The sequence below is a fragment of the Saimiri boliviensis genome, chromosome 7 (genome assembly GCF_048565385.1).
Source record: "Saimiri boliviensis isolate mSaiBol1 chromosome 7, mSaiBol1.pri, whole genome shotgun sequence".
Classification (NCBI taxonomy): domain Eukaryota; kingdom Metazoa; phylum Chordata; class Mammalia; order Primates; family Cebidae; genus Saimiri; species Saimiri boliviensis.
Window position 1 is genome coordinate 7,977,841 of NC_133455.1, and position 25,983 is coordinate 8,003,823.

General features: G+C 53.2%; 1 protein-coding gene across 2 annotated transcripts in view; it reads left to right on the forward strand.

Moving 5' to 3' along the window:
• The first annotated feature begins 310 nt into the window (after nucleotides 1-310).
• Nucleotides 311-25,983, forward strand: part of SCARB1 (scavenger receptor class B member 1) — an 84,343-nt gene continuing 58,670 nt past the window's right edge. For both annotated transcript variants that reach the window (XM_003937102.4, XM_003937101.4), the window contains exon 1: nucleotides 311-510. In XM_003937102.4, the coding sequence (XP_003937151.1) occupies nucleotides 385-510 (126 nt within the window). In that variant the 5' untranslated portion in view covers nucleotides 311-384. The remainder of the gene's footprint in view (nucleotides 511-25,983) is intronic.

Consider the following 25,983-nt stretch of genomic DNA (forward strand, 5'->3'; position numbering starts at 1 on the left):
GCGCCGGGGCGTGTCCTGGCGGCCATGGCCCCGCCTCCTGCCCTCCAGACCAGGCCCCGCCCCGTCCCCGCCCCGTCCCCGCCCTCGGCGCGCTCAGGCCCCGCCCCCTCCCCGTCCGCGCTCGGTCAGGCCCCGCCCTGCGCTCGCTCCCGCGGGAATCCTGGAGCCCCAGGCGGCCCGGGGGCGGTCCGGCGGCGTCGGCGATGGGGCATAAAACCGCTGGCTACCTGCCGGGCTGCTCCTGCCTGCGCTGCCGTCCCGGGCCCACCGTGCCTCTGCGGCCCGCGTGCCCGGAGTCCCCGCCTGTGTCGTCTCTGTCGCCGCGTCCGTCTCCTGCCAGGCGCGGAGCCCTGCGAGCCGCGGGTGGGCCCCAGGCGCGCTGACATGGGCTGCCAGGCCAAAGCGCGCTGGGCGGCCGCGGCGCTGGGCGTCGCGGGGCTGCTGTGCGCGGTGCTGGGCGCTGTCATGATCGTGATGGTGCCCTCGCTCATCAAACAGCAGGTCCTCAAGGTGGGTGAGGGAGCCCCCGGGGGGTCCGCGCACGGCCCAGGTCTGGTGGGCGCTGGGCGCCGAGGAAGACCCGCGCGCTGCGGTGGGTGAGCGACCGGAGCTGGATCGGCACCCGGGCGGGGACCGCAGAGGACGAGGGAGGCCAGGCTTATCTGGAGAGCCGCTGTCCGCCTCCCCACCACCTCCAACTCCACCGCCGCAGACTGAGGCTGGGGGGCAAACGGGGAACCCAGGGACTTTGCTGGAGGCGCAGGCCAGGGTTCGAGAGGCCTGGATGAGAGACCCCCCCCGGGGGCCTGACCTGTCCTAAAGGGTCTGGGCACCCATGACGGATCAGGAGTGTGAACAGGTGCCGCCAAAGGAGCCCAGGAGTGCGCGAACGCCTGCTTTCACAGCGGCCGGTAGCAGTGTCTGTTAAAATGAGAGCGCACTTTGCTTGTATCCTGTGAGCCCCAGAGGGCAGGAACCTTCTGTGAGGCCCACGTGGGTGCCCAGCTCACATAATGGGTGCTCAGCTCACATAATGGATGCCCAGCTCACATAGTGGGTGCTCAGGTGAGCATCCTCCGCTGCCCAGAATCTCCCCATAGGAACTCTCAGAGGCAGAATGAGCAACTCTTCTCCTTGCTCACTGCCTTCATGATTCAGTCTGAAACTATAAGCTGCTTTTCTCCCCAGATTCATGCAGAGGCAGGCACCAGCCCAAGGTCCTGTGAGTGCATGCAACCTGAGGTCTTTCCTCTGATCCTAACCTTACACACCATTGCCCTTTTAACCAGGGAGACAGATTAGGAGGTCAGCTGGTCTGCAGATGGACAGACTCTGCCCTGGGTGGCCTGTTTGAATGAGCCTGGAGTTAGGGAAGGGCTGGGAGATTGCAGAGTATCTATCACATTTGAACTAAAAGCCATTTAGAGCTTTGAAGCCCTGGAGCCAGCACCTGCAGTGGCCGGGAGGGGAAACTGGAGCTCACTGTTACCAAAATTCCAGCCAGATGCAGAGCTGGAGTGAAGATGTGGATATTGTCGTAATAATTGACATCTCCCCCGACCCCCCACCCCTTTAGACTGGGTTTCTTAAGAATGGCTCCTTGTCCACATTTCATGTCTCTTCCCCCATTCACAGAGTGAATGAATGAGTGAATGAATGAAGGATACATCTGCTTAGATTTGGCTGCCACTTCTTGGGACCCAGCTAGCTGGCTTTAAAGATGGAGCAACATATGGCCTCTCTCATGGTCTCTGGGTGAGCAGTTGTCTGGGGCATCTTGGCCACGCTGTGTCTATTTTTCGATTTTTCAAATCTTGTTCCATCAAGGTATGTAATCTTATTGTAAAGACGTCCTGGTGAAGGGTAACATTGTCTCTGGGCATGGCAGGAAAAGCAAGAGAATGGCCTCTTCCTCCCCAAGACAGCTCAGAGGCTTTCTCTGTTACACTGCAGGACTTTATTTTTTTGTGGCGTACTCATACTGAAACGTGTGTGTCAGTGACAGCCTTGTGGCTGCTGCAGTGACAGGACCCCACTGTGTGTATGAAGGGCCCCCGGAGGGGCTGTCACTCAGGCGGTGCCAGCATGTGACCCTGTGCAGTGAGCAGCTGGTTTCTTTCTTTGGGAGTGTGGGCGTGGTGGGATTTATGCCAGGTAAAGTGTCTTGCCAACTCAGTCACTTGGAGGGCTTATTTCAAGGTGTTTTCTTTCTCAGATGCCATCAGGTTAAGGATGTCACACAGATGTGTGCACCACCAAATGTCCCCAGTCCTCTCCCCTGCTAAAGAGGAAAACCACATTGTCCTCAATTGTCCTGGAGCTAGGAGCATCTGGCTTAAAGTTGAATGGGCATCCTTCTGTGGATATCCCAAAGGCAATTAGTTTGGGGCCCAGCAGCGTGAAGGCAGGAAGACATGCCCAGCCGAAGACCGCCTCTTCTGGGACCGCCCAGGCTGCAGCGGCGGCCAAGTGCCTTAGCATGGAAGAAGAGGGCCTTGTGTTCAGGGGACCGGGCGGGTGGGACACTCACATGAGCAGGGACTGCCCGCTGGTGTTTTCTTTGGCTACATGAGTCCGTGTGCAACTTGAATGGGAGGCCTTGTGCTTTGATTTTTTTTTTAATACACTTTTTGGTTAATTACAGGAGTTCCTACACTTGGCCCTCTGTGTCTGCAGGTTCCGAATCCGTGGATTCAGTCAATTGCAGATTGAAACTATTCAGAAAAAAAATCCCCCCCCAAATAACAATATAACTATTAAAAAAAAAAAGACGTAAAAACAATACTGTATAACAATGATTGACACAGCATTTACATAGTATTAGGTATTGTAAGTAATCGGGAGATGATTTAAAGAACATGGGAGGATATGCGTAGGTTGTATGCAAATACCACACCGTTTTATGTCAGGGGCTTGAACGCCTGCAGACTTCGGGGTCTGTGGGGGTCCTGGAACCAAATTCTCTGACACGGAGGGATGACTTTATATAAAAAACATAGGAATACTTGCTTGGGAAAAAAAAGTTCAAGTGGAGGAAAAGAGAGAAAGTTTCCCCCATTTTATTCCCCTACTCAGCTACTCTCACCATCATTGGTGTGGATCTTTCTAGATCCTTTTCTATGTATGTATACATACATCTATGTATGTATACATACATCTATGTATGTATGCAAGAGCCTGTATGTATACGTATCAATGTGTGTATTTCATATAACTTGAACTAAGTGTAAGTGAACTTGAACATGTACAATTATCTTGCAGTTTGCTTTTCAATTCGATGACACTGTCTGAAAAACTTTCCATGTCGCAGCAATGAATCCACCCTGTTTTTTTCTCCATCACTGCTGGCATTCCTTTGGATGGTTATAGACTTGTTTACCTGTTTCTCCATTGACTGATCATTTTCTCTGTCACAAATGGCAGCGACATCCTGACACATCCCGCTTCGTGTGGCGCGTGAACATTTCTATAGGGTGGATTTCTAGAAGTGGGGCCTTGGCAGCAGGTGTGTTCAGTTTGAGTTTTGATGATTATGGCCAAATTGCCCTTCAGCACGATCTGTTGATGCTTCCAGCCCCAAGCTGTGTGACTGTGCCGCTTCCTCCATCTCTGCCGTCACTGGGGATTACCGATTTATCATGACCATTTTTTGGTAGCCGAGTTCCTGTGTGTCTCTGGGCCTCCCAAGAAGGCCCTGCTGGTGGACATGGGGAGAGGCCCCTCACTGCAGCTGGGCTGTGGAAAGGGATAGTCATCTTCCAAGGCCACTATCTTCAATGAGCTGGGGTGAAGATGTGGATAATGTCATACTACTTGGCGTCTTTTCCCCTTGGCCTGCTTCTTTAGACTGAATTTCTTTTCTTTTTTTTTCTGAGATGGTGTCTTGCTCTGTTGCCAGGCTGGAGTGCGACGGCGCAATCTTCGCTCACTGCAACCTCCGCCTCCTGGGTTCAAGCGATTCTCCTGCTTCAGCCTCCCAAGTAGCTGGGATTACAGGCATGTGCCACCACACCCAGCTAATTTTTGTATTTTCAGTAGAGACAGGGTTTCACCATGTTGGCCACGATGATCTCGATCTTCTGACTTTGTGATTCACCCACTTGGGCCTCCCAAAGTGCTGGGATTACAGGCGTGAGCCACCGCGCCCGGCTGTAGGCTATTTCTTAAGAATGGCGTCTTTTCTACATTTCATGTCTATGTCCTGTTCACAGAACTTGGATGTTTGTCTCCAGGGACCTGAACTATGCCTTCATTATTCACCAGATCATTTGAGGTCAGGAGTTTGAGACCAGGCTGGCCAACATGGCTAAACTCCGTCTCTACTAAAAAAATACAAAAATTAGCTGGGTGTGGTGCTTGTAATCCCAGCTACTCAGGAGGCTGAGGCAGGACAATTGCTTGAATCCAGGAAGTGGAAGTTGCAATGAACTGAGATTGTACCACTGCACTCCAGCCTGGGTAACAGAATGTGACTCTCTCAAAAAAAAAGAAAAGAAAAGAAAGAAAGAAAGAAACAAGGAACTTAAATATATGTTTTAGCATGGGTAGGTCGTAAAAACACATTACTAGTTGAAAAAAGCTCTGGTACTATTTATGTTTTTTAAAAAAACCCACCAAACAATATTTTCTTTCAATTTTTATTTGTTTTTGTTTTTGTAGAGACAGGGTCTCATTATGTTACCCAAGCTGGTTTTGAACTCCAGGCCTTAAGTGATCCTCCTGCCTTGGTCTTTCAGAGCACTGGGTTTATAGGTGTGAGCCACCATGCCCTGCCATTATTTGCAATGGCTTAAGGTTAGAATATGTTAAAGTTTGGGAAAAGGTGTGCAAGGGTATACATCAGACTGACAAAAGTGGATGCTCTAAAGAGGGAAGGCAGAACCGTGGGGGTGTGGCCAAAGGAAACCTAATACTTTATCTGTAATGCTGCTAATTTTTTTTTAACAAAGGGAATATATCCACAAGATACGTGTTTAATTAAAAATTACATCATTCCTTGTTATGGCTCAGTAGTAGTGCAAATAAATAAATAAATAATAAAAATTACAAGGCCAAGCACAGTGGCTCACACTTGTAATCCTAGCACTTAGTGGGGGCTGCGGTGGGAGGGTCACTTGAGCCCATGAGTTCAAGGTCAACATAGTAAGACCCAATCTCTACAAAAATAATAATGAAGAAACAACTAAGCTGGGCATGGTGGCATGTACCTATAGTCCTAGCTACCTGAGAGGCTGAGGTGGGAGGATCGCTTGAGCCCAGGAGCTTGAAGCTGCAGTGAGCTGTGATTGTGCCACTGCACAACCCCTGGGCAACAGAGTGAGATCCCGTGTCAAAAAAAAAAAAAAATTACAAATGAACAAATACATAGCTTTCCCCAAAGAATGGCCGGATGCGTGAGCCACACAGACCTAGGCGGCGCATTGCAAAGGGGCCCTGTGGTGGGGGGCTTTGGGGAGTGTGACTCACTTCTCCCTTCCTCCAGTGCGGAGGATTGGACAGAGGTGTTTGGACAGACACCCTAAGGGCCGTGATGGTGAACCTCACGGCATCCACTCACGGGCGGCTTTACTGTGCGTCAGGCGGGGTTCAGAGCACCTTTGTGAAAATTATCTGGTGTAGTCCCTGCAGAGGGCCATGACATATGACTTACTGTCATCAGTGTCCTTTAAGGAAATAAGCTGAAGAGAGCAATTTGCCCCAAGTGACCTCGCTGGCCTGTGTGTGTGTGTGTGTGTGTGTGTGTGTGTGTGTGTGTGAAGGTGTCCCAGAGGCACACTGCATGAGAACAGGGACTCTTGTACCCTCTCCCTGGATCTGAGCCTGGCGTGCCGCTGTGCTCAGGTATGCGGGTGACTGACGGAGGCCCGGTGCAGGTCCCCGGAGCACACATCCAAGTTCCTGCGTGTCTCTGGTCCTCCAAGGAAGGCCCAGCTGGAGGACGTGGGGAGCTGGGCTGCAGGGAAGGAGTCATTTTCCAAGGCCACCATCTTCAGTGATACACTTCGTGGCCTTCTTCTATGGCCAGCAGAGAACCTGAGTCCCCGTGCTCCTGTGCTGTCTTGAAGTTGGTTTTCTAGCTGGACTCAACCTGGGTTGCCTTATCCAGCTGCTGGGCTTCCCTGACCTATGTTCCCGGTCTCAACAGACGGTAGCTCCATTTGCTTCCCCAGGGGTAGAGGCGAAAGCTCAGCTCATCTTTGCTGCATGCTTTTTTCTGATACCCTGGTATCTGCTGAGGGAGGGGCTTTCCCATCACTGTCACTGCGGCGTCCCGGAGGGCCTAGCAGAGCCTGAGCTCCTTGCCGACCCTTCAGTACCAGCTGGGTCGCAGAATGAATGAGGCGTGCGTGACCCCCAGCCCTGGCCGCAGGCATTTGTTTTTGTTTTTGTTTTTGTTTTTTTTGAGACAGAGTCTCGCTCTGTCTCCCAGGCTGAAGTGCAGTGGCATGATTCCAGTGCCAACCTCCATCTCCTGGGTTCAAGCAGTTCTCCGCCTCAGCCTCCCGAGTAGCTGGGATTGCAGGCACCGGCCACCACGTCCGGCTAATTTTTTTTGGGTTTTTAGTGGAGATGGTATTTCACTATCTTGGCCAAGCTGGTCTTAACTCCTGACCTTGTGATCGCCTGCCTCGGCCTCCCAATCTCAGGCTTTTTATCTCACCCCTGCCTCCCTCAGCCAGAGTCACACACTGAGCCTTGGAGAGCCCAGGCACCAGGGCCAGCCTGGGACGTCACTGACTGTCCCTGAGTTTGTGTCCTTTGGGAAATCTTTGCCGATCAGTTAAAAGGTGGGGTTGATGGCCGGATGCTGTTCTGTTTATGTGCATTATTTCTTTCAGTATCTAAAATAGGTACTATTGTGTCTTGTTTTATTGAGGAAAATGGATGCACAGAGGTGGAAAGTAACTTGCCCACGTCCTACAGCTCCAAGTGGTTGAATCAGGGTTTCAAGTCGGGGGCTCGACTCCACAGCCGGTCCCGGCAGCCTCTGTGGATGCATCTTTCCTGTTCTCTGCGTGTCTGAGCAGGCTGACTGCAGGCTTGAGGTGGGTGGGGCGGGGGGACCCTTCTTACAGTCTCTTCCTTGGCTGCCTCTTCCTTTTCTCTGCATCGCCAGGGAACAGCGGGGTCCCTTTGGGGCCTCTGTCCTAATAATCACCCCGCCAAACATTGCTAGTGCAGAGTGCACGCTGACATCTCCCTTTGGTGGGGGAGTCTGAGACCAGGGACGTGTTCTTCAATCACGGGCACCAAGTGAGGCTCCCAGAGAGGCCACCTCTTCCTATCCCAGGGCTCCCGGTGACCCCAGGGGCGGGGGACTCCCCGCTCTGCACCTTTCTCAGCTCTCCGTGGAGCCTGGGAGGGAGGCACAGGGTCTTCAGCTACAGGGCATTTCCTGTAGGACCCCCACGTCTGGACCCGTGGGACAAAGCCCTGGAGCCAATCGCCGGTCACGGCTGGGGAGAGGGCTCCTCAGAAGACAGCTCGGATCACAGGTGTGTGCCAGTTCTGCTTTGTTTTTCTTCCTCTTTCCTGCCATTGAACTTCCTACTCTTTCTGGCATGTGAGAGACAACTTCAACGCACTCCCTGGTGACGGCTGAAAAACACGGGCTATTTTTAGTTTGCCTGAGTCTAGTTTATTTGCTCCTGGTAGATTTGCCTCTCCCTGTCTTCATGACTGTGTGTGTTTGCACACACGTGTGTTGCTGTGTGTACACATGTGCTGAGGGTGAAAACATCGTGACACACACACCTGTGTAGGCATGCACACACCTGCCTTGATGTGTGATCACATGATGACGCATGTGCAGACACCTGTGTTGCTGTGTGCCCACGTGTTGACGCAGTCACACGTGGCGTGTCTGTACACACACAATGACACACATGAACACACGTGTTTATGCATGTCCTTGTTTTCCAATGTGTCTGCACATACATGTCGATGTGTCCCACTGTTACCTGGCCTTTCTGGGGCCAGGCCTAGCACCGGGGTTTCCAGGAAGCATTCCCCGTCCCTTCCTGGAATGGCCAGTACCTGCTGTACCTCCGCTGGAGATGCACCCAGATTAACTAGAACGTGGCAGAGCTCAGCACCCTGGAATCGCTTTACCCTGGCTTTCGGTTTCCAGCAAACGAGATGGACCTGAGGCCCCGTGGCGGGCTTGCTCCATGTAGGTGCTTTTCCTGGATGAGTCTTGGTCCCAGTGGAGATTTGCTGCAGGCTTGTAGGCACTGTCGTTTGTGGGTCCCCCGGGGAGGTTCCTTCGTGTTCCGAGAGTGATTCCATGTCTGTGGTCAGCAAAAAAGAGGCCCCTGGGGCCATAAGCCACTCCCCGGGGGCTGAGACCAGAGAGCTCTGTGCTTTAGATCTTGGGCCCGGAGGATTCTGCGGAGGAGTGTTCGATCTAGGCCTTCTGCTCCGTGAGGCGCTGGCAGCTCCAACACCACAGGCACGTTAATTGTGCGGAAGATTCAACGCTAGGGCCCGGTCAAAAATGAAAAACACAAAACAGAAGGAGAATCCCTTTTATTTACCGCATCCCCCTTCCCCTGTCTGGACGTGACCTTGGCCTCTGCTGGCCCTGGAGCTGTTTTGAGACAAAAACACCACAACACGCTGTGTCCTTGGCTTTGAAGCCTTAAAGGGCCCGGGGCTGGCTCCCCGCAGGTGTCGGGGCGATTTTCCCCCCAGAGCTCTTGGGTGAGATGTGGAGCCGCTCCGCCTGCTCAGAAGCTCCCCGGGCCCTGGTTCCAGGCAGCCTGGTGGCCCGAGGCATGGCCGGCGGTATTTTCGTCTTTCCTTTGCCCCCACTCCACTGTTTCTTCCTGTTCACTGATTGCCTGTGCTGGGGAGCGGGAAGGAGCAGGAGGGGCCGGCCTTGTTTGCTTCCTGGCATTTTGGGTGAAGTTCCTTCCACCTTCTCTGGAAGCTTCTAGGAGGACCCTTGAGGCGATCTCTGGGTTTTCCTCCCACCTTCCTGGCTGCTCTGGTCCTGCCCGCCGATGCCCCTTGTCTCCCTGGCCTCCCGCTGGCAGAGCCCGGGGCAGCCTTTCCCTGCGTCCTCCTCCCTCATCCCGGGTGAGCTCCTCCAGCCTCGCACCTGAATGGCATCTCTGTCCCGAGCACTCCCAAATTGGTATCCCTGGGCCCAGACCTTTCCCCCGAACCCCACCCTTGAGCATGTATGGCAGAGTTCATATCTTGACTCAGGGTCAAAGGCAGCTCACGCTCGCCCCAGCTGGCTCCTTATCACCCCCGGCCACGCCTGCGGCTCCCACCAGCTTCCAACTCCGTCAGCAGCCCCCCGTCTTCCAGTTGCCTGGGCCAACGCGTTGCACTCAGCCTTGACTCCATTCTCTCCACTTCCACAAGGAACCCGTCAGAAAGTTTTATGGCTTCGTCTTCTAAATATACCCAGATTCCAACCACTTCTCACCACACCCGAGGCGCCATCGCCTCTGGTCCAAGGCGCCCTCAGCTCTCCCCCGGACGCCTGGTCTGCCTCCTCCTGTGCTCACCCTCCCCAGTGGGGTTTCTCAATAAGCAGCCACAGGAGCCCATCAGAACGGCTCTTAACTTACCTCCGCTGCTCAAAGCCCTCAGGTGGCCAGACCCATCCCCTCGCAGTCACAGCCAGATCTTAACCCAGCCCGGAGCCTGTGCCATCCTCCCCTGCCACTTTTCTGGTGATGTCTCCATTCCCTGTTCCCTCGCACAGTGGCCTCCTGGCCATTCCTCGGCCCCACGGGCCCAATCGCCTTAGCTCTCCTGTGACACAGCTCTCTCATCTCCTGTAGGTCTCTGTTCAGCACTCACTTGCTCATGGAGAGCCCCCATCTCGCTTGTTCATCGTGCAGGGGTCTCCCACCACCCGTCCGCCTGTGCTCCCAGCTCTGCTGACCACGGTGTTTCTCGGTAGCCCTGTCAGCCACTGAGATACCCTGGAGCCTCCCTGTGTGTACTGTCTGTTTCTCCCCATGACGATGTCGGACTGTGAGGTCAGGGACCTTCGTGTTGTTTGTTACCATCCCCCAAGCCCCTGGAACGATGCCTAGTACATAATCGCAGGTTCTCAAACATTTATTGAAAGGGTGTTTGAAAGACAAGGGTTGCTTCACAGGGTGGTTGGTGACCAGTGGCAGGTTGTGGTCCTGTACAGGGGGATGGGCCTGCTCCTCTCCACCTGCCGTGGCCGTCAGCCCAGACCAAGCTGCCACCGGCTTTTCCCAGGGGATGCTGGAGTGTCCTCACGGGGCTGTTTGCTCTACCGATTCATGCCACACTCTTGTCACTTCTCTGCATCAAAGCCAAATTGCTCTTTAAAACATGCAAATTAGGCTGGGTGCAGTGACTCGTGCCTGTAATCCCAACACTTTGAGAGACTAAGGCCGGTGGATCACCTGAGGTCAGGAGTTCAAGACCAGCCTGGCCAACATGGTGAAACCCTATCTCTACTGAAAATACAAAAATGAGCCAGGTGTGGTGGCGAATGCCAGTAATCCCAGGTACTCAAGAGGCAAGGCTGGAGAATTGCTTGAACCTGGGAGGCGGAGACTGCAGTGAGCCGAGATCGAACCATTGCCCTCCAGCCTGGGTGACAGAGCGAGACAACATCTCCAAAAAAAAAAAAAAAAAACAAAAAACACACAAACAAACAGAACCATGCAAATTGGATCATTTCATGAAGTTGAATAAAATCTTCCTGCATTTGATGTTAAAGCTGCTGTCAGCCTCATTTGCATGGGCCCTACCCATCCCAGCTCAGCGATCTCACCCCATGGCAGCCTCCCTGGCCTTCCTTTTCCTCAAACATGTCATGCGCTGTCCTGCCTCAAGGCCTTTGCACGTGCTCTTCCTTCTGCCTGGACTGTGTTTTTGTCCCCCTGGCTCTTAGGCTTGGTTCCTCTTTTATGTTTAAATGTAACCATTTGAAACTTAAATGTAACCTTTTGAAGAAGACACCTCCTGACTGCCCACTCCACCCAATGGACAATTGCCCCCCATGTTCACTCACTGTCTGTGCTGTTTTTTTTTGAGATGGAGTTTTGCTCTGTCACCCAGGCTGGAGGGCAATGGCTCGATCTTGGCTCACTGCAGCCTCCGCCTCCCAGGTTCAAGCAATTCTCCAGCCTTGCCTCTTGAGTAGCTGAGGTTACCGGCATGCGCCACCATGCCCAGCTAATTTTGTGTTTAGTAGAGATGGGGTGGGGGGTCTCACCATTTAGCCAGGCTGGTCTTGAACTCCTGACCTCAGACGATCCACCTGTCTCAGCCTCCCAAAGTGCTGGGATTACAGGCGTGAACCACCGTGCCTGGCTTGCGCTGTCTGTGTCATAACCAGTCCGTGCTATTCCCTCCTGAGCCCTTAACAGTCTCTGAAATGATCTCGTCCCCTTGCGTGAGTTCCATGAGGTCCGACTTTATCTGTCTCGCTCACGGCTGCATCTTTCAGTTGGAGATCCTTGTCCAGGGCTGAGAACCGCCAAGGGTGGGACCTCGGGCTAAGGCAGAGAGACGCCCCCGTGGGTCCTCCACAGCGCGGACTTTAGAACCAGCCTCCCAGAATTCAGCACTGGCTCTAGCCCTTCCTATCTGTGGCTGTGGATGAGTTGTATATAACCCTGCTGGGCTTGTTTGCCTGGGCCTCCCTCCTCGGGCTGTAGTGAGGGGTAAGGGAGGTCATTCACCCTGGGGAGCACCCAGAAGCCTGGCTCCCAGTGATGCATCCACAGATTATAGGCCTGAGTCTTAACACACTCTACCTGGATTTCAGTGACTTCTGCCTGGTTCCGGTACTGGGGTGTCTCCTTGTCTGAGCTTTGGTGGCTTCTGATTACCCCTTTCCTGCCCCAGCATGAAGGGCAGAGTGGCTAGAAGGAAGGGATGTGGGTGTATAAGGATGTCATCAAGGCTGTCTGTGGATGGTGGAGGGGCCTCAGGAAGCGTGGAGGCTGGTTCTGGGGCTACCTCCTGCCTCCAGGAAGGAGCAGGGATCCTCCTGTTGGCATCTTGGTCCCATCAGGTGTCTTAGATGGGACTGGGTTTGGGAGCATTTCTCTCCCTGAGGATTTAAGCCAAGGTTCATCATTTAGAATCAAACCATTTATGGACTGGGTGTGGTGTCATGTGTCATGCCTGTAATCCCAGCACTTTAGGAAGCTGAGGTGGGTGGATCACTTGAGGTCAGGAGTTCGAGACCAGCCTGGCCAACATGGTGAAACGCTGTTTCTATTAAAAACACAGAAATAAGTCGGGCATGGTGTCACACACCTGTAGCCCCAGGTACTTGGGAGGCTGAGGCAGAGGGTTGCTTGAACTTGGGAGGCGGAGGTTGCAGTGAGCTGAGATTGCACCACTGCATTTCAGCCTGGATGACAGCGAGACTCCATCTCGGGGGAAAAAAAAAAAAAAAAAAAAAGAATGGAATAATTTCTGTTTCACTTTGTTCCCAGCAGCGGGACAGTGTGAGGCTGAGTCAGGAGACCGAGGTCCATTCTGCTGGTGATTTTGCTCCGTGCAGAAATGTCAGAGGTGTGGCCCATATGTGTGTCATTTATGCAAAAGCATCCACATACATTCAATTAAAAAAAAAAAAAAAAGAGGGAAATAGCAGTGACACTCGTAAATAGACTTGGTTAGTGCTGGGCAGGGGGTGAGTTTCTTGTGACCCTGCTGTTCCTCCTGGGTCCTGTGACTGAGCATCTGGACAGGCTGAATGTGATTCTAGAATTAGATTCCTATGTTTTTGTACGTATGCCTCAGTCTCACTTGCCAGTGGCTTCTGACGATTAGAAAATAAATGGTATCTGCACCACATCAGTGAGAAACTGGCTGCTTTGGAATTCCCAGAGGGATAATGAAGGAGAATTTAAAAATTTTCTCAGTGGCTGGGACAAGTTACGGAGCGAACGCTCATTGGCTGTGATTGGCTGGGCTGGACTCACATGCGCATCCTTGGACCAATTGCTGTGGGTCCAGTAATAGAATTCTGTGATTGGTCAACCTTGGGTCACGTGCCCATTGGGAGCCAGGGAGGGAAGTTGTTCTTACCCACAGAGACTCGGGTAGGAGTGGGGTGGTTCCCTAAAGGTAAAAAGGAGGGGCCGTTAGTAGGGAGGTGAGGGGGCGATAGGCAGCAAAAATGGGGCTGGGCTCCTTTGCCCCAAGTAGCTTCCTACTTCATCCTCGGATTGCTCTTCACTGCCTCTGGCTGTTACAGTGTTAGAGATTGTTTTGTTTGACTGATTATTTTGTTTACCAAGGCCTCTTGAGGAGGTAGTAACTTACCAGCTATTCTTTTATTTATTTATTTTTTGAGACGGAGTTTTGCTCTTGTTGCCCAGGCTGGGGTTTGGTGGCACAAACGCAGCTGACCGCAACCTCTGCCTCCCGGGATCAAGCGCTTCTTCTGTCTCAGCCTCCTGAGTAGCTGGAATTACAGGCACTCACCACCACACCTATCTAAATTTTGTATTTTTAGTAGAGGCAGGGTTTCATCAGGTTGGCCAGGCTGGTCTGGAACTCCTGACCTCGAATGATCCACCCACCTCGGCCTCCGAAAGTGCTGGGATTATCGGCATATGCCACCGTGCCCGGCCTTTATTATTTTTTTATTTAGTGTTTTTGAGACAGGGTCTCATGCTGTCACCCAGGCTGGAGTGCAGTGGCATGATTACGGCTCACTGCAGCTTCAACCACTCAGGCTCAATTGATCTACCTGCCTTGGCCTCCTGAATCGCTGGGACTACAGGTGCGCACCACTGTGCCCAGCTAATTTTTAATATTTTTGTAGACATGGAGGTCTTGCTATGTTGCCCAGGCTGGTCTTGAACTCCTGGCCTCAAGCAGTCCTCCCACCTTGACCTTCCAAAGTGCCGAGATGACACTCGTGAGCCACTGCGCCTGGCCTCATCACTTTAATGGGGAAAGTTTCATCCACTGTTGGATTGTTAGATCTGGACCGATTTGGGTTCTGCTCAGTTCTGTCTTTTATTTTTCCTTTGGAGAACCAAATTCTGTAGGTAGCAGGGGTTTACTCCAGGCCACGGCGATAGTCAGCAGCAAATGCTTGTGGGGCCAACTGTCCCAGGCTGGCTGGCTGGAGGTCAGGAGGGCCCAGGCAGCAGGGGTGGAAGGGGCCTGGGTAGGTGGAGAGGAAGTTGTTAACGAGTGTCCTTCAGGCAGAAAGTTTCCAGGGACCCACTGATGCCCCTGCCTGTCCACATCCTGGCAGCAGGGCTGGGAAGAGGTGTGTTGTTTAAATAGTGGGAGAGAGGTCAGTGGGAGGCTGCAGGGGTGTGGTGTGGGCAGAGTGAGGATGAGGTGGGGGCAGGAGGGGTGAGCTGCCCAGACGCAGCCGTGGGGGAGCTGATCTGGAATCCCAGCCGCCGGGTACACCCAGCAGTGTGTCCCTGCACGAGTCCCAGCAGCAGGCCCAGGCTCCTCCACAGCCTCTGGCAGGGCTTCAGCTTCCAGCAGCTCAGGGGGACCCAGGCACATGGACTTTGGAGGCAGGCAGTCCAGGTTCAAACCCTGACCCGGCCACTTCCCAGTTGGGTACCTTCAGCTAAGCGACTTACCCTCTCTGTGCCTTTTTTACTTTTCTGTAAAATGAAGTTAATAAAAGTATCTCCTATGGAGGGCTTTTAAGGTGACAGAGTTGGTAGATGTCGGACACTTCAGATAGCAGCGTGGCAAGTGTCACATGAGTTCTGGCTGTTTCCAACATCTTAACCTGATGGACACAGAGAGGGATCCGTCTGTCAGCAGTTTGCTGAGATGCTGTGCACACTTTGCTGTGCCGTGGGCTTCTCACGCTGTCATCGCTTGTCCACGTCTTCCTCAGCCAGCCGGGATTTTCTGGTGACGATCGCGCTCCGATTCTCTAGATGCCTGGAAACGTTCCCCGGTGCGGACGTGCCACGGCTCATTCTGCCGTTCTCACGAGGGAGCTTTCCCGCCTGTAAAATAAGGCGGACCCGTGTGGCCTTCCGCCACCCCGTCACCCCAGGGTTCTATTTTCAAAAACTTTATTTTGTAAAAATGGCAAGGAAAGGACACGTGGCTGCACGTGTGTTCTCTCTCTCGTTGCTGAGCCTTTTGGGTGCATCCTAAGGACAAGGACGTCCTGCTCTGTGACTGCAGACCACGGCCCCACTCAGGAAGGCCACGAGGATCCGCGCCTTTCATCTGACACTCAGTTTGCGTTCCGATTCCCTTACGGCCCCAAAAACATGTTTTGTTGTAGTTTTTCATTTACACATTTTGAATTCAGGGTTGCCTCCTGCATCTGGTTGCCTCGTGTGTTTTTCCTCTTTAATCCAGACCTGCTCTCTGGCCCTTTTCATTTTGCTGGGTCTTTCAGGACACTGGCATCTGTAAAGGGGCCAGGCGGGTGCTTTTGGCAGGACGACCCGTGGTTTGGATTTGTCTGATTGCTTTCTCATGAGTGCGTGCGTTCTTTCCATAGACTCCCACACAAAAGCCTCATTGTGTGAACTGGATCGGAGCAGAGTGTTTCTGACGAGCTGGGGTGGGTGCCTGGACCCTCCCCCAGCTCCCAGCCTGGCAGTTCCAGTGCGAGTTTGAAGCCCCGGGTTGAAAAAGTCTGCAATTCTTCCTGGCCCCTTCCTCTACCTGCTTTCTAAAATTCCTGGCTCTCCTTCCTTGTCCTTAAGCAGTGATGTGCCCATCCTTCAGCGGCCCTCGGCCAGCCTGTACCCACCCCAGTGCCATCACATGGGAAGCATGGCAGATCTGGTGCCTGCCTCGTCTCCTGGGCCAGAAAGATTATGGAAACCCTGGTGTCTCAGGGCTGGTCGGGTGGAAACGGGAGGCTGGACGGAGTGGCAGGTGGGGCTTCTCCTGTTTTGCCTTTCCCCACCTGGGCAGCCACCAGCCCAGATGCCCAGGTCTTGGAGCCCTGTGGAAATTCTTGTGCCAGATCATTTTGGCCCTGTCTGGCCTCCTGGCAGGCAGGTGGAGGGCCTTCTGGCCTTACTTGGCTGAGAGCCCATTGCAGCCTGGATCCCTTGGCGGCTTTGGGATCAGCCAAGTCTCCCCGTCCTTGGGATTTCCTTCTCCTGTCTGTTCCCAGGCTCCTGGACTCCACCTGTTGCAACCCCTGGCTTTGCACTTTCCACCCAGAGTTTTTAATTTCTGTTTATTATGAAATATTCCTCACTTTGAGGGAAGTCTAAGACACACGCAATCGAATATGTAACTAAGATGAACATGCATGCAATCACCCCGTGTGACAGAGTGAAAGCGTATCCGCCTCGAAGCCCCTGCGAGGGAAGCTGCTTTGGTCCCAGCTTGCTTGGCTTTCTGTGGTATCCCTCCCTCATGCCCAGCCCTTCACACCGCAATGACTTTGGCCCGGTTTTGGACTTTACTTGAATGCAGGCACACTGTCTGTATTTTTGTTTGGATCAGCCTTGCTGGTGTTACTTCCCATCATCTTTGTGAGATCCATCCACTTGGTTGCAATCAGCTGCCCTCCATTTCCGTGGCCATGTAATAGCACAGTTCGTGATGCTAAGTGGAAGAAGCCGGGGGTCCCAGGGTCCCAGGGTCCCAGCGCCTCCAGCTTAATCCTGATGCTGGTGACTGTGTCCACTTCTGGGTTACAAACACTCTCGTGTCCCTGCCTGCAAGGGACAGGGAATCCCTCCAGGGCCTGACCGTTGGAGTAGGGGCGCTGGTCCTGGCGTGTGTGTCTTCACCTGCTCGGGGAAATGCCAAGCTGCTGTCCAAAGCGGTTGTGACAGTTTCCAATCCCACCATTTGTTTTTCATTTAATAATTTACTGAGGAGAAATTTACATGACATAATTAATCCTTGTAAAGTGAACAGTTCGGTGGTACTTAGCACGTTCGCAGTGTTGTGTAACCACCATCTCTACCTAGTTTGAAAACGTTTCCGTCACTCCCAAGCTGAACTCTCCCTGCGGCTCCCCAGACGCTGCTGGCAACCACTCACTCATTTTCTCTCTATCTTTACAGATGTAACCTGTTCTGGACATTTGGTTTTTTTTTTTTTTTTTTTTTTTTTTTTGAGACAGAGTCCTGCTCTGTCGCCCAAGCTATAGTGCAGGGACACGATCTCGGCTCACTCCAACCTCTGCCTCTTGGGTTCAAGCGATTCTCCTGCCTCAGTCTCCTGAGGAGCTGTGATTATGGGCATGGACCACCACGCCCGGCTAATGTTTTTTGTATATTTGGTAGAGACGAGGTTTCACCATGTTGGCCACACGGATCTCAAACTCCTGACCTCAGATGATCCACCCACCTCAGCCTCCCAAAGTGCTGGAATTACAGGCCTGAGCCACCTCGCCTGGCCCTGGACATTTCTTATAAATGGAATCATGCGTGTGGCCTTAAGTGCCTGGCTTCTTCCGCTTAGCGTCATGTTTCTGGGGTTCACCGTAGTGTGGCATGTGGAGGGCTGCGTTCCTTTTCGTGGCTGGGCAGTGCTCCACGGCCCAGATGGACTGCATGCTGTTTTCTGCCCCTCTGTGGATGGGCATCGGAGCCCGCAGGGATGGGTCCAGATCCCGGCCTGCCTCCTGCTGCTGTGTGTCTGTGGGCAGGCTCCTGGGTCTCTGGTGTCTGGTGGGTGTCTGAGTCCGCTTGGACTGCAGTCACAAAAGACCACGTATTCCCATTCAGTTCCGGTGGCCAGACGTCCCAGATCTGGCTGTCGGCAGGGCTGGCTTCTCCGGAGGCCCCTCTCCCGGCCTGGTAGACACCACCTTCTCCCTGTGGCTCTGTGTGTTCTAATCTCTTCTTCTAAGGGTGTCAGTCAGATGGGATTAGGGCTCACCCCACTGGCCTCGTTTTACCTTAATCGCCAATTTAAAGGCCCTGCCTCTGGATACAGTCACATTCTGATGCGCTCAGGGTTAGGCTTTCAATGTGGGAATTTTCGGGAGACCCAGTTCAGCTCCTAATAGTAGGGTACCTGTGAAATGGGCCAAAGCCGTGCCTTCCTGTAGGATTGAGTGAGGACTGGGGGAGCTAGAGGTGCAAGTGCTTTGAGCTGGGGGTGGCACAGGGAAGTCCCCGATGTGTGGCTGGTCACATCTGGGGAGAGGGTGGCTTCTCCGTGCCGCACACGGTAGCTTGTGTCAGCGTTTCCTGCGGTGCCGTGTTTAAAATCTATCCGTGCTCTGTGCGTGTACTGGGCTCGTTGCTTCCTGCTGCTGCCTGGACCACTATTTAATGTTCATCCCATTGTACTTACTCCCTTAGTGACGGGGGTACCTGCTTCACGCACAGCAACTGTGCTGGACCCTGCTGCCTGGTACTTCTCCAGAGTTTCCTGGGCATGGGCAGGAGTGAATTGCTGTAGGGCAGAGGGGGAGCCAGTTTCACCTAACGTGGCTTCCAGAAAGCCCACGTGTGCTCACTCCCCGCCCCCGGCCCTCACTCCTCTCCGGCACCAGAGACGATTTAGCCTGGGAGAATGTCTGGGGTCCCAGTGGGTATGCGCGTAGCACAGTTCTCATTTGCTTTTCTGGGATGTGAATTTGAGCCTTCTTCCTCAGGTACGGGTCTGAGGCTCAGATATCCTGAGGACCCTGTTGGAGGGTCACAGAGCAAACTGGAGCTAGACCCCCGGCCTTGGGCTTGGAGGGGCTCCAGCTTGGATGTAGGGCGCTTCCTCAGTCCAGGATGATCTCATCTTGGGATCCTTAACTTGGTGACATCTGCAGATACCCTATTTTTAAATTTTTTTGTGTGTGACAGAATGTCTGTCACCAGGCTGGAGTGCAGTGGCACGATCTCAGCTTACTGCAATTTCCACCTCCAGGTTCAAGCGATTCTCCTGCCTCAGCCTCCCGAGTAGCTGGAACTACAGGCACACACCACCACACCCAACTAATTTTTGTATTTTTAGTAGAGATGGGGTTTCACCATGTTGGCCAGGATGGTCTCAATCTATTGACCTTGTGATCCGCCTGCCTCGGCCTCCCAAAGGGCTGGGATTATAGGCTTGAGCCACTGTGCCTGGCCTGCAGAGACCCTATATTTAAATAAGGTCCCATTCTGAGGTTCTAGGTGGGCATGAATTTGCAGGGGAAGACATGCTTCAGACTGGCACTGTGTGTGTGGTGTCCAGTCCTCAGTTCTGCAGAGCTCTGGGTTCAAATCCAGGTCCCACTACTTGAGTTCTGTGGAAACTCACTTTTTCCCTGAAAGCTGATTTCCTCCTTTACACATGGGGCCAATTTGCTTCAATCTCACAAACCAGAGGTCAAAGCCAGGGGCAGTGGCTCATGCCTGTAAGCCCAGAACTCAGGGAGGCAGAGGTGGGAGGACTGCCTGAGGCCAGCCTGGGTGACATAGTGAGACCCCTGTCTCCGCAAAAAGTAAGGAACAAAAAGCAAAACGAAGCTAGAGGCCAAGGAGAGCAGCTGTGGATGGTCTCGTGCCTCCCCCTGGGTGTGCCCAGCTCTTGCCCAGGAAGCCCTGGCTGGCATTGATAATGAGGAAGGTAAAACAGGGATTCCATCAAACAAATTGAAAGTTTACGAGAAAAGAGTCAGCCTTCTGGAGAGACCACAGCACGACACTGCTCCCTGGCCCCAGCTGGCCTTTCCCCCAGAGGTGACTTGGGTTAACAGTTCCTTGTTTTTCTTCCTGTAATAAACATGTTTGCGTCCACAGAGGGGACCCACACCCGTATCCTTCCCGTGCCTGGCACATGGCCCACATGGGCGCAGGGTTCCCATGCTTTTCTGCCTCTTGGCTGGGGCACCTGGGTGGATCTTGGCATCTCCTGTTCCCACACAGAACCCATCCTCATCTCCACCCTGGCCTCTCTCTCCCCGTGGCTTTGCAAATGGGACCCTGCAAAGGACAGGGTTGTGTTTCCCAAAGACCAGAGTGACAAAGAGGGGTATGTGGGGTCATGGGGCCCACCTCTGGGATATTGGGGCTCAGGGGTTCTTTCCAGTAAGACCCTGCTGCGCTGGAAACACCCTAGTGTCTTTCAGGGCTTTCTCTGGGCGGGTGAGATTCCTGGGCTGCTGTAACAGAGGACCACTGACTTGGTGGCTTCAGACATCAGACCTGGGTCCTCCTGCAGTCCTGGAGGCCAGCGGCCTGGGAATCAGGGTGTCGTCGGGGCCACACTGCCCCCAAAGGCTCGGGGGGAGCTCCAGCTTCTGTAGCTCCCGCTGTTTCATGGTTTGTGGCTGTATCACTCCCAACTCTGCCTCCGTCACCATCTGGCCGTCTCCTCTGTGTCTTCTCTCTCTCTTATTAGTTATTTAATTTACTTATTTATTTATTTTTTGAGATGGAGTTTCAGTCTTTTCGCCCAGGCTGGAGTGCAGTGGTGTGATCTCGGCTCACCGCAACCTCCGCCTCCCGGGTTCAAGCAATTCTCTTGCCTCAGCCTCCCTGCAAGCTGAGATTACAGGCACGCGCCACCATGCCTCACTAATTTTGTATTTTTAGTAGAGATGGGATTCCTCCAGGTTGGTCAGGCTGGTCTCGAACTTCCGACTTCAGGTGATCTGCCCGCCTAGGCCTCCCAAAGTGCTGGGATTATAGGCGTGAGCCACCGTGCCCGGCCCATTTTTTATTATTTAGAGAGGGGAACCTGGTCTGTTGCCCAGGCTGGAGTGCAGTGGCGTGATCACAGCTCACTGCAGCCTCGACCTCCTGGGCTCAAGCAATCCTCCCATTTCAGCCTCCTGAGCAGCTGTGTGTCATCTCTTATAAGGACATTTTATCATTGGATTCAGGACCTACACTGATCGCTAGACCTTTCACTTAATTGTAACAACTGCAAAAAGCCGCTTTTTTGGTTACATTCACAGATTCCCATCAGGTGTGTCTTTGGGGACCACCGTTCAACCTGCTACAGGGAGGGTGTGGTTAACAATAGCTGCTGTTGATCAAGTTCTTGCTGTGTGCCAGACACCACACAGGTTCAGAGAGGTTGAGATACCTTTACAAGGTCACACAGCAGGTTAGGGAGGGAAGCCATATCTCCATCAGACCCTTTGCTCCCTGATCCCATCCAGATACTGTACGCTGGCTGCCCATGGGCCCAGGCCTGGCTGGTGATGTGTTTTGTTTGCCCCACGCTGCTACTAAGAAAACCTAAATTGTTTGCCGGCATGAAAGATTGGCAGATTTTGGCCAAGCACAGTGGCTTACACCTGTATTCCCAGCACTTTGGGAGGCTAAGGCAGGTGGATTATTTGAGGTCAACAGTTCAAGACCAGCGTGGCCAACATAGTGAAACTCTTGTCTCTACTAAAAAACAAAAAACAAAAATTAGCTGGGCGTGGTGGCAGGCGCCTGTAATCCCAGCTACTAGAGAGGCTGAGGCAGGAGAATCGCTTGAACCGGCGGGGTGGAGATTTCGGTGAGCTGAGATTGCACCACTGCACTCCAGCCTGGGTGACCGAGCCAGACGTCTCAAAAAAATAAACAACAACAACAAAAACAAATGAAAACAACCAGATAGGCAGATTTAACATCCATATCTAGACGTCGAGGCTCTGGCGTCGGCGGGGAGAGCCTCGAGGCAGCCGTCAGTGGCACTGGCCTCCAGCTGAGCTCATCCTCTGCTGCGTGGTGCCCTCCAGATGCGTGGCTGTGGGCGAGTGAGTGGGCTTCTCTGTGCCTTGGCTCCCTCCTTGTAAAATGGAGCTAGCAGCAGCCCTTGCTTTGAGAGCTGCTGCTGCAGAGGCAGACGGGCTGGTGGATGGGACGTGCATGGATGCCGCCCAGGGCAGACTCAGCTACCGTCATGGGTGACAAGGTGCCCTTGTGAGGGGCATCAGTGACATTCATTGCCAGCCTTTGTGCGCATGTCAATTTGGAGTCAGTTCCCATCTGAGGTCTCGGGTGATGGTGGAGTTCACAGAGGAAATCGGGGCCATCAGGCCTGTTAGAAGCCTCTTGCCTCAGTTTCTTCACCTGTCATGGCACCTGGGCTTTCTACCTTGTCGAGTGAGGTAATAACGACAAGAATGAAAAATACCATGTATCGCTGTGATTATTATCTCGATGTACACAGCAGCATAGAGTAGGGGTTAAGAAAACAGGCCCTGGCAGGGTGTGGTGGCTCACACCTGTAATCCCAGCACTTTGGGAGGCTGAGGCAGGCCAATCGCTTGGGGTCAGGAGTTTAAGACCAGCCTGGGCAACATGGTGAAATCTGCCTCCACTAAAAATACAAAAACCAGCTGGGTGATTACAGGTAGCACACACCTGTAATCCCAGCTACTTGGGAAGCTGAGGGAGGAGAATTTCTTGAACCTGAGAGGCAGAGGTTGCTGTGAGCCAAGATTGCACCACTGCACTCCAGCCTGGGTGACAGAGCGAGACTGTCTCAAAAAAAAAGAAAAAGAAAATGGGTCCAGATTCTAGCCATTGTCTCTGGCAGTGCCCCAACCACATCGAGCCTCAGTTTCCCCATCTGTAAGGTAGGGTAGTGTTCCGAGATTTTTGTGACCCCCTGCAGTAGCTTAACCTTAGCCATCGTGATGCTGGTTGGAGCTGCTATCGAGGGATGGTGGTGAGGGGACTCCTTTGGATATAGCCGTGGACAAAAGAGACCCGGTCCTGCTCGCAGTAGCTACATTCTAGCTGCTGGGGAGGGAACTCCTTTTGGGGGGCTCAGGAGGGTGTCTTGGAGGAGGGGCCCCATGAGCTGGGGAGCAGATGGCAGAGAGCACAGCAGGTGCAGAGGCCGGGGGTGGGAAGGAGCCGGCTGTGCTGGAGGAAGAGGGAGCAGGCCCATGGGGCTGGGAGAAATGACTGGAGGGGGTGCTAGGGAACCGTCAGGCAGGGGCCTTGCAGGACCCCTGGAGGAGCTCAGATGTGGTTTTCAGTTCCTTGCTACAGGGTTTTGAGCAGGGAAGAGCCATGATCTGACTCGTTCTTTTTTTTTTTTTTTTTGCGACAGAATCTCACTCTGTGGCCCAGGCCGGAGTGTAATGGTGCAGTCTCAGCTCACTGCAACCTCCACTTCCCAGATTCAAGCCACTCTCCTGCTTCAGCCTCCCAAGTAGCTAGGACTACAGGCACGTGCTACCATGCCTGGCTGATTTTGGTATTTTTAGTAGAGATGGGGTTTTGCCATGGTTGGCCAGGCTGGTCTTGAACTCCTGACCTCCGGTGATCCACCCACCTCGGCCTCCCTAAGGGCTGAGATTACAGGCATGAGCCACCATACCTGGCCTGACTCAGTCTTGAAGAGCCCTCTGGCTGCTGTCAGAAGAAAGGAGTATTGGGGGCTAGGCTGGAGGTGGGGAGGCAGAGAGGCTGGTGATTTGAGCCAAGGTTAGGGTAGTGAAATGGAAAGAAGGGAACAGATTGGAGATTTTTTTTTTTTTTTTCCAGGGAGAGTCAACAAGATAGGCCAGTGGACTGGGGTGTGAGGGCAGGAGAGGAATCAAGGGTGATTCTTAGACTTTGGGTTTGAGGAGCTTGGTGGATGGTGGAGCTGTTTTCCAAGATGAGAAGACTGGGGAGGGAGGTCGAGAGCGGATGGAGTGTGGGCCTTACCTCTGGTCCTAAAGTCATGCTAGGACAACTCAACAGCAAAAGCCAGACAAACCCATTAAAACACAGGCCAAGCATTTGCAAAGAAGACGTCAGGTGGCTGGGTGCGGTGGCTCACGCCTGTAATCCCAGCACTTTGGGAGGTCAAGGCAGGCGGATCACAAGGTCAGGAGTCTGAGACCACCCTGGCCAATATGGTGAAACCCCATCGCTACTAAAAATACAAAAATTAGCTGGGCGTGGTGGCAGGTGCCTGTAATCCCAGCTGCTCGGGAGGCTGAGGCAGGAGAATCGCCAGAACCCAGGAGGCGGAGGTTGCGGTGAGCCGAGATTGTGCCCCTGCACTCTAGCCTGGGAAACAGAGTGAGACTCAGTCTCAAAAAAAAAAAAAAAAAAAAAAAAAAGAGACATGCCGATAGCCACCGGGGACGTGGAAGCGTGCTCAGCGGCAGGCGCTCATCATTAGGGAAACGGGAAGCAGCGAGGCACACCCGTACCCATTAGGATGGCACTTCAGAAAACAGAATCCCGAGTATTGTGTTGAGGATGTGGAGAAATTGGGACCCGTGGGACCCGTGTATGCTGTTGGCGTGAATGTAGAATGGCGTAGCTGCTGTGGAGAACAGAATGGAGGCTCTCCAAAAATCGAACACAGAATCATCACAGCAATCCCACTTCTGGATGTAAAAGAAATGAGGCCGGGCGCGGTGGCTCAAGCCTGTCATCCCGGCACTTTGGGAGACCGAGGCGGGTGGATCACGAGGTCAAGAGATCGAGACCATCCTGGTCAACATGGTGAAACGCCGTCTCTACTAAAAATACAAAAAATTAGCCGGGCATGGTGGCACGTGCCTATAATCCCAGCTACTCGGGAGGCTGAGGCAGGAGAATTGCCTGAACCCAGGAGGCGGAGGTTGCGGTGAGCCGAGATCGCGCCATTGCACTCCAGCCTGGGCAACAAGAGCGAAACTCCGTCTCAAAAAAAAAAAAAAAAAAAAAAAGGAAAAAAAAGAAATGAAACTGGGGACTTGAAGAGGAATCTGGCCACCGCGCGGACGGTGGGAGCAATGCGCATGTCCGGTGATGGGGGATGAGCCGGGGCCCCCACACATGGAATAGGGTTCAGCCTGGAAAGGGAAGGACGTTCTGATGCACGCTGCAGCACGCACGGGCCTTGAGGACATTATGCTAAGTGAAAGGAGCCAGTCACAACAGGACAAAAACCGAACAACTCCATTTGCGTGAGCTCCCTAGAGAAGCCAGATTCGCAGAGACAGAAAGGATGGTGGGCGCCAGGGGCTGCGGGGAGAGGGGGTGGGGAGTTCTTACTCAGTGGGTCCAGGGTTTCAGTTTTGCAAGATTAAAGAGTTCTTTGGATGGATGCTGTTGATGATTGCACAACGTCACACATGTCCTTAATACCACTTAACTGTATGCTTACAAATGGCCAAGTTGGTAAATTTTATGTTATTTGTATTTTGCCCCAATTAAAATGAAAAAAGAACTGTGGCAGGGTTTAACCTGAAGGGAGAATCGGTACCGGCCCCTCCTTGAACGGACTGGGTTGTTGGTTTGTAGATGGTAAACCCGACGGCCCAGCCCGTTGGCCATGGTTGAATTCCAGCATGCTGAGCCTGTTGCAAAAGACTTAGCCTTTGAAGGAGGCAGCCCTGAGCTCCTGATTCCTCCAGGCCCAAACCACTGTTGCCCTATTTTACAAGACCTTGGCTGGCTTCACGATGTGTTCTTGAACCGGAGCCAGGCTGAGCTCAGGAAGGCTCATGCAGCAATAGTTTGCCGAGGCGTGTTGATACCCTGGAGCCTTCTTCACAGCAGACACATGTCCTGGGTCAGCTCTTTCTCTCTGTACTGCAACCTGGGAAGATGGGGAGGCACTCACGTCTCCATGCGGCACATCAGGGGATGGGGTGAGAGGAGCTGACTGAGTGGAGGCCAGAACTAGGTCTGCAGCCCTGTCCCTCTCCCTAAAGCCAGATCCAGCTGCACTGTGAAGCTGGCCTGGCAGGGGACAGCCCTTCCTGAATTTCTGTGTGGTCTAGGCTGGGGGTGGCATGCTTTTCTGTACAGGGACAGAGAGTCAATTTATCCAGCTCTGGTTGTGTCTCAGCGACTCAGCCCTGCTGCTGTGATGCTGAGGCTGCCATTGACAAATACAGAAATAAGTTGAGATGGCCGCTGTGGGCCAGTGCCACTGCATTTATGAACACTGGAAATGTGAATTTCATGTAACTTTCACATGTCATGAAATGGCATTTTTCTTTCAATTATTTATTTATTTATTTATTTATTTATTTATAATACATGTTTCTGAGGCAGGGTCTCGCTCTGTCACCCAGGCTGGAGTACAGGGGCACCATCATGGCTTACTGCAGCCTAGACTCCTGGGCTCCTACCACCCCACTCTCCCAAGCAGCTGGGACAACAGGCA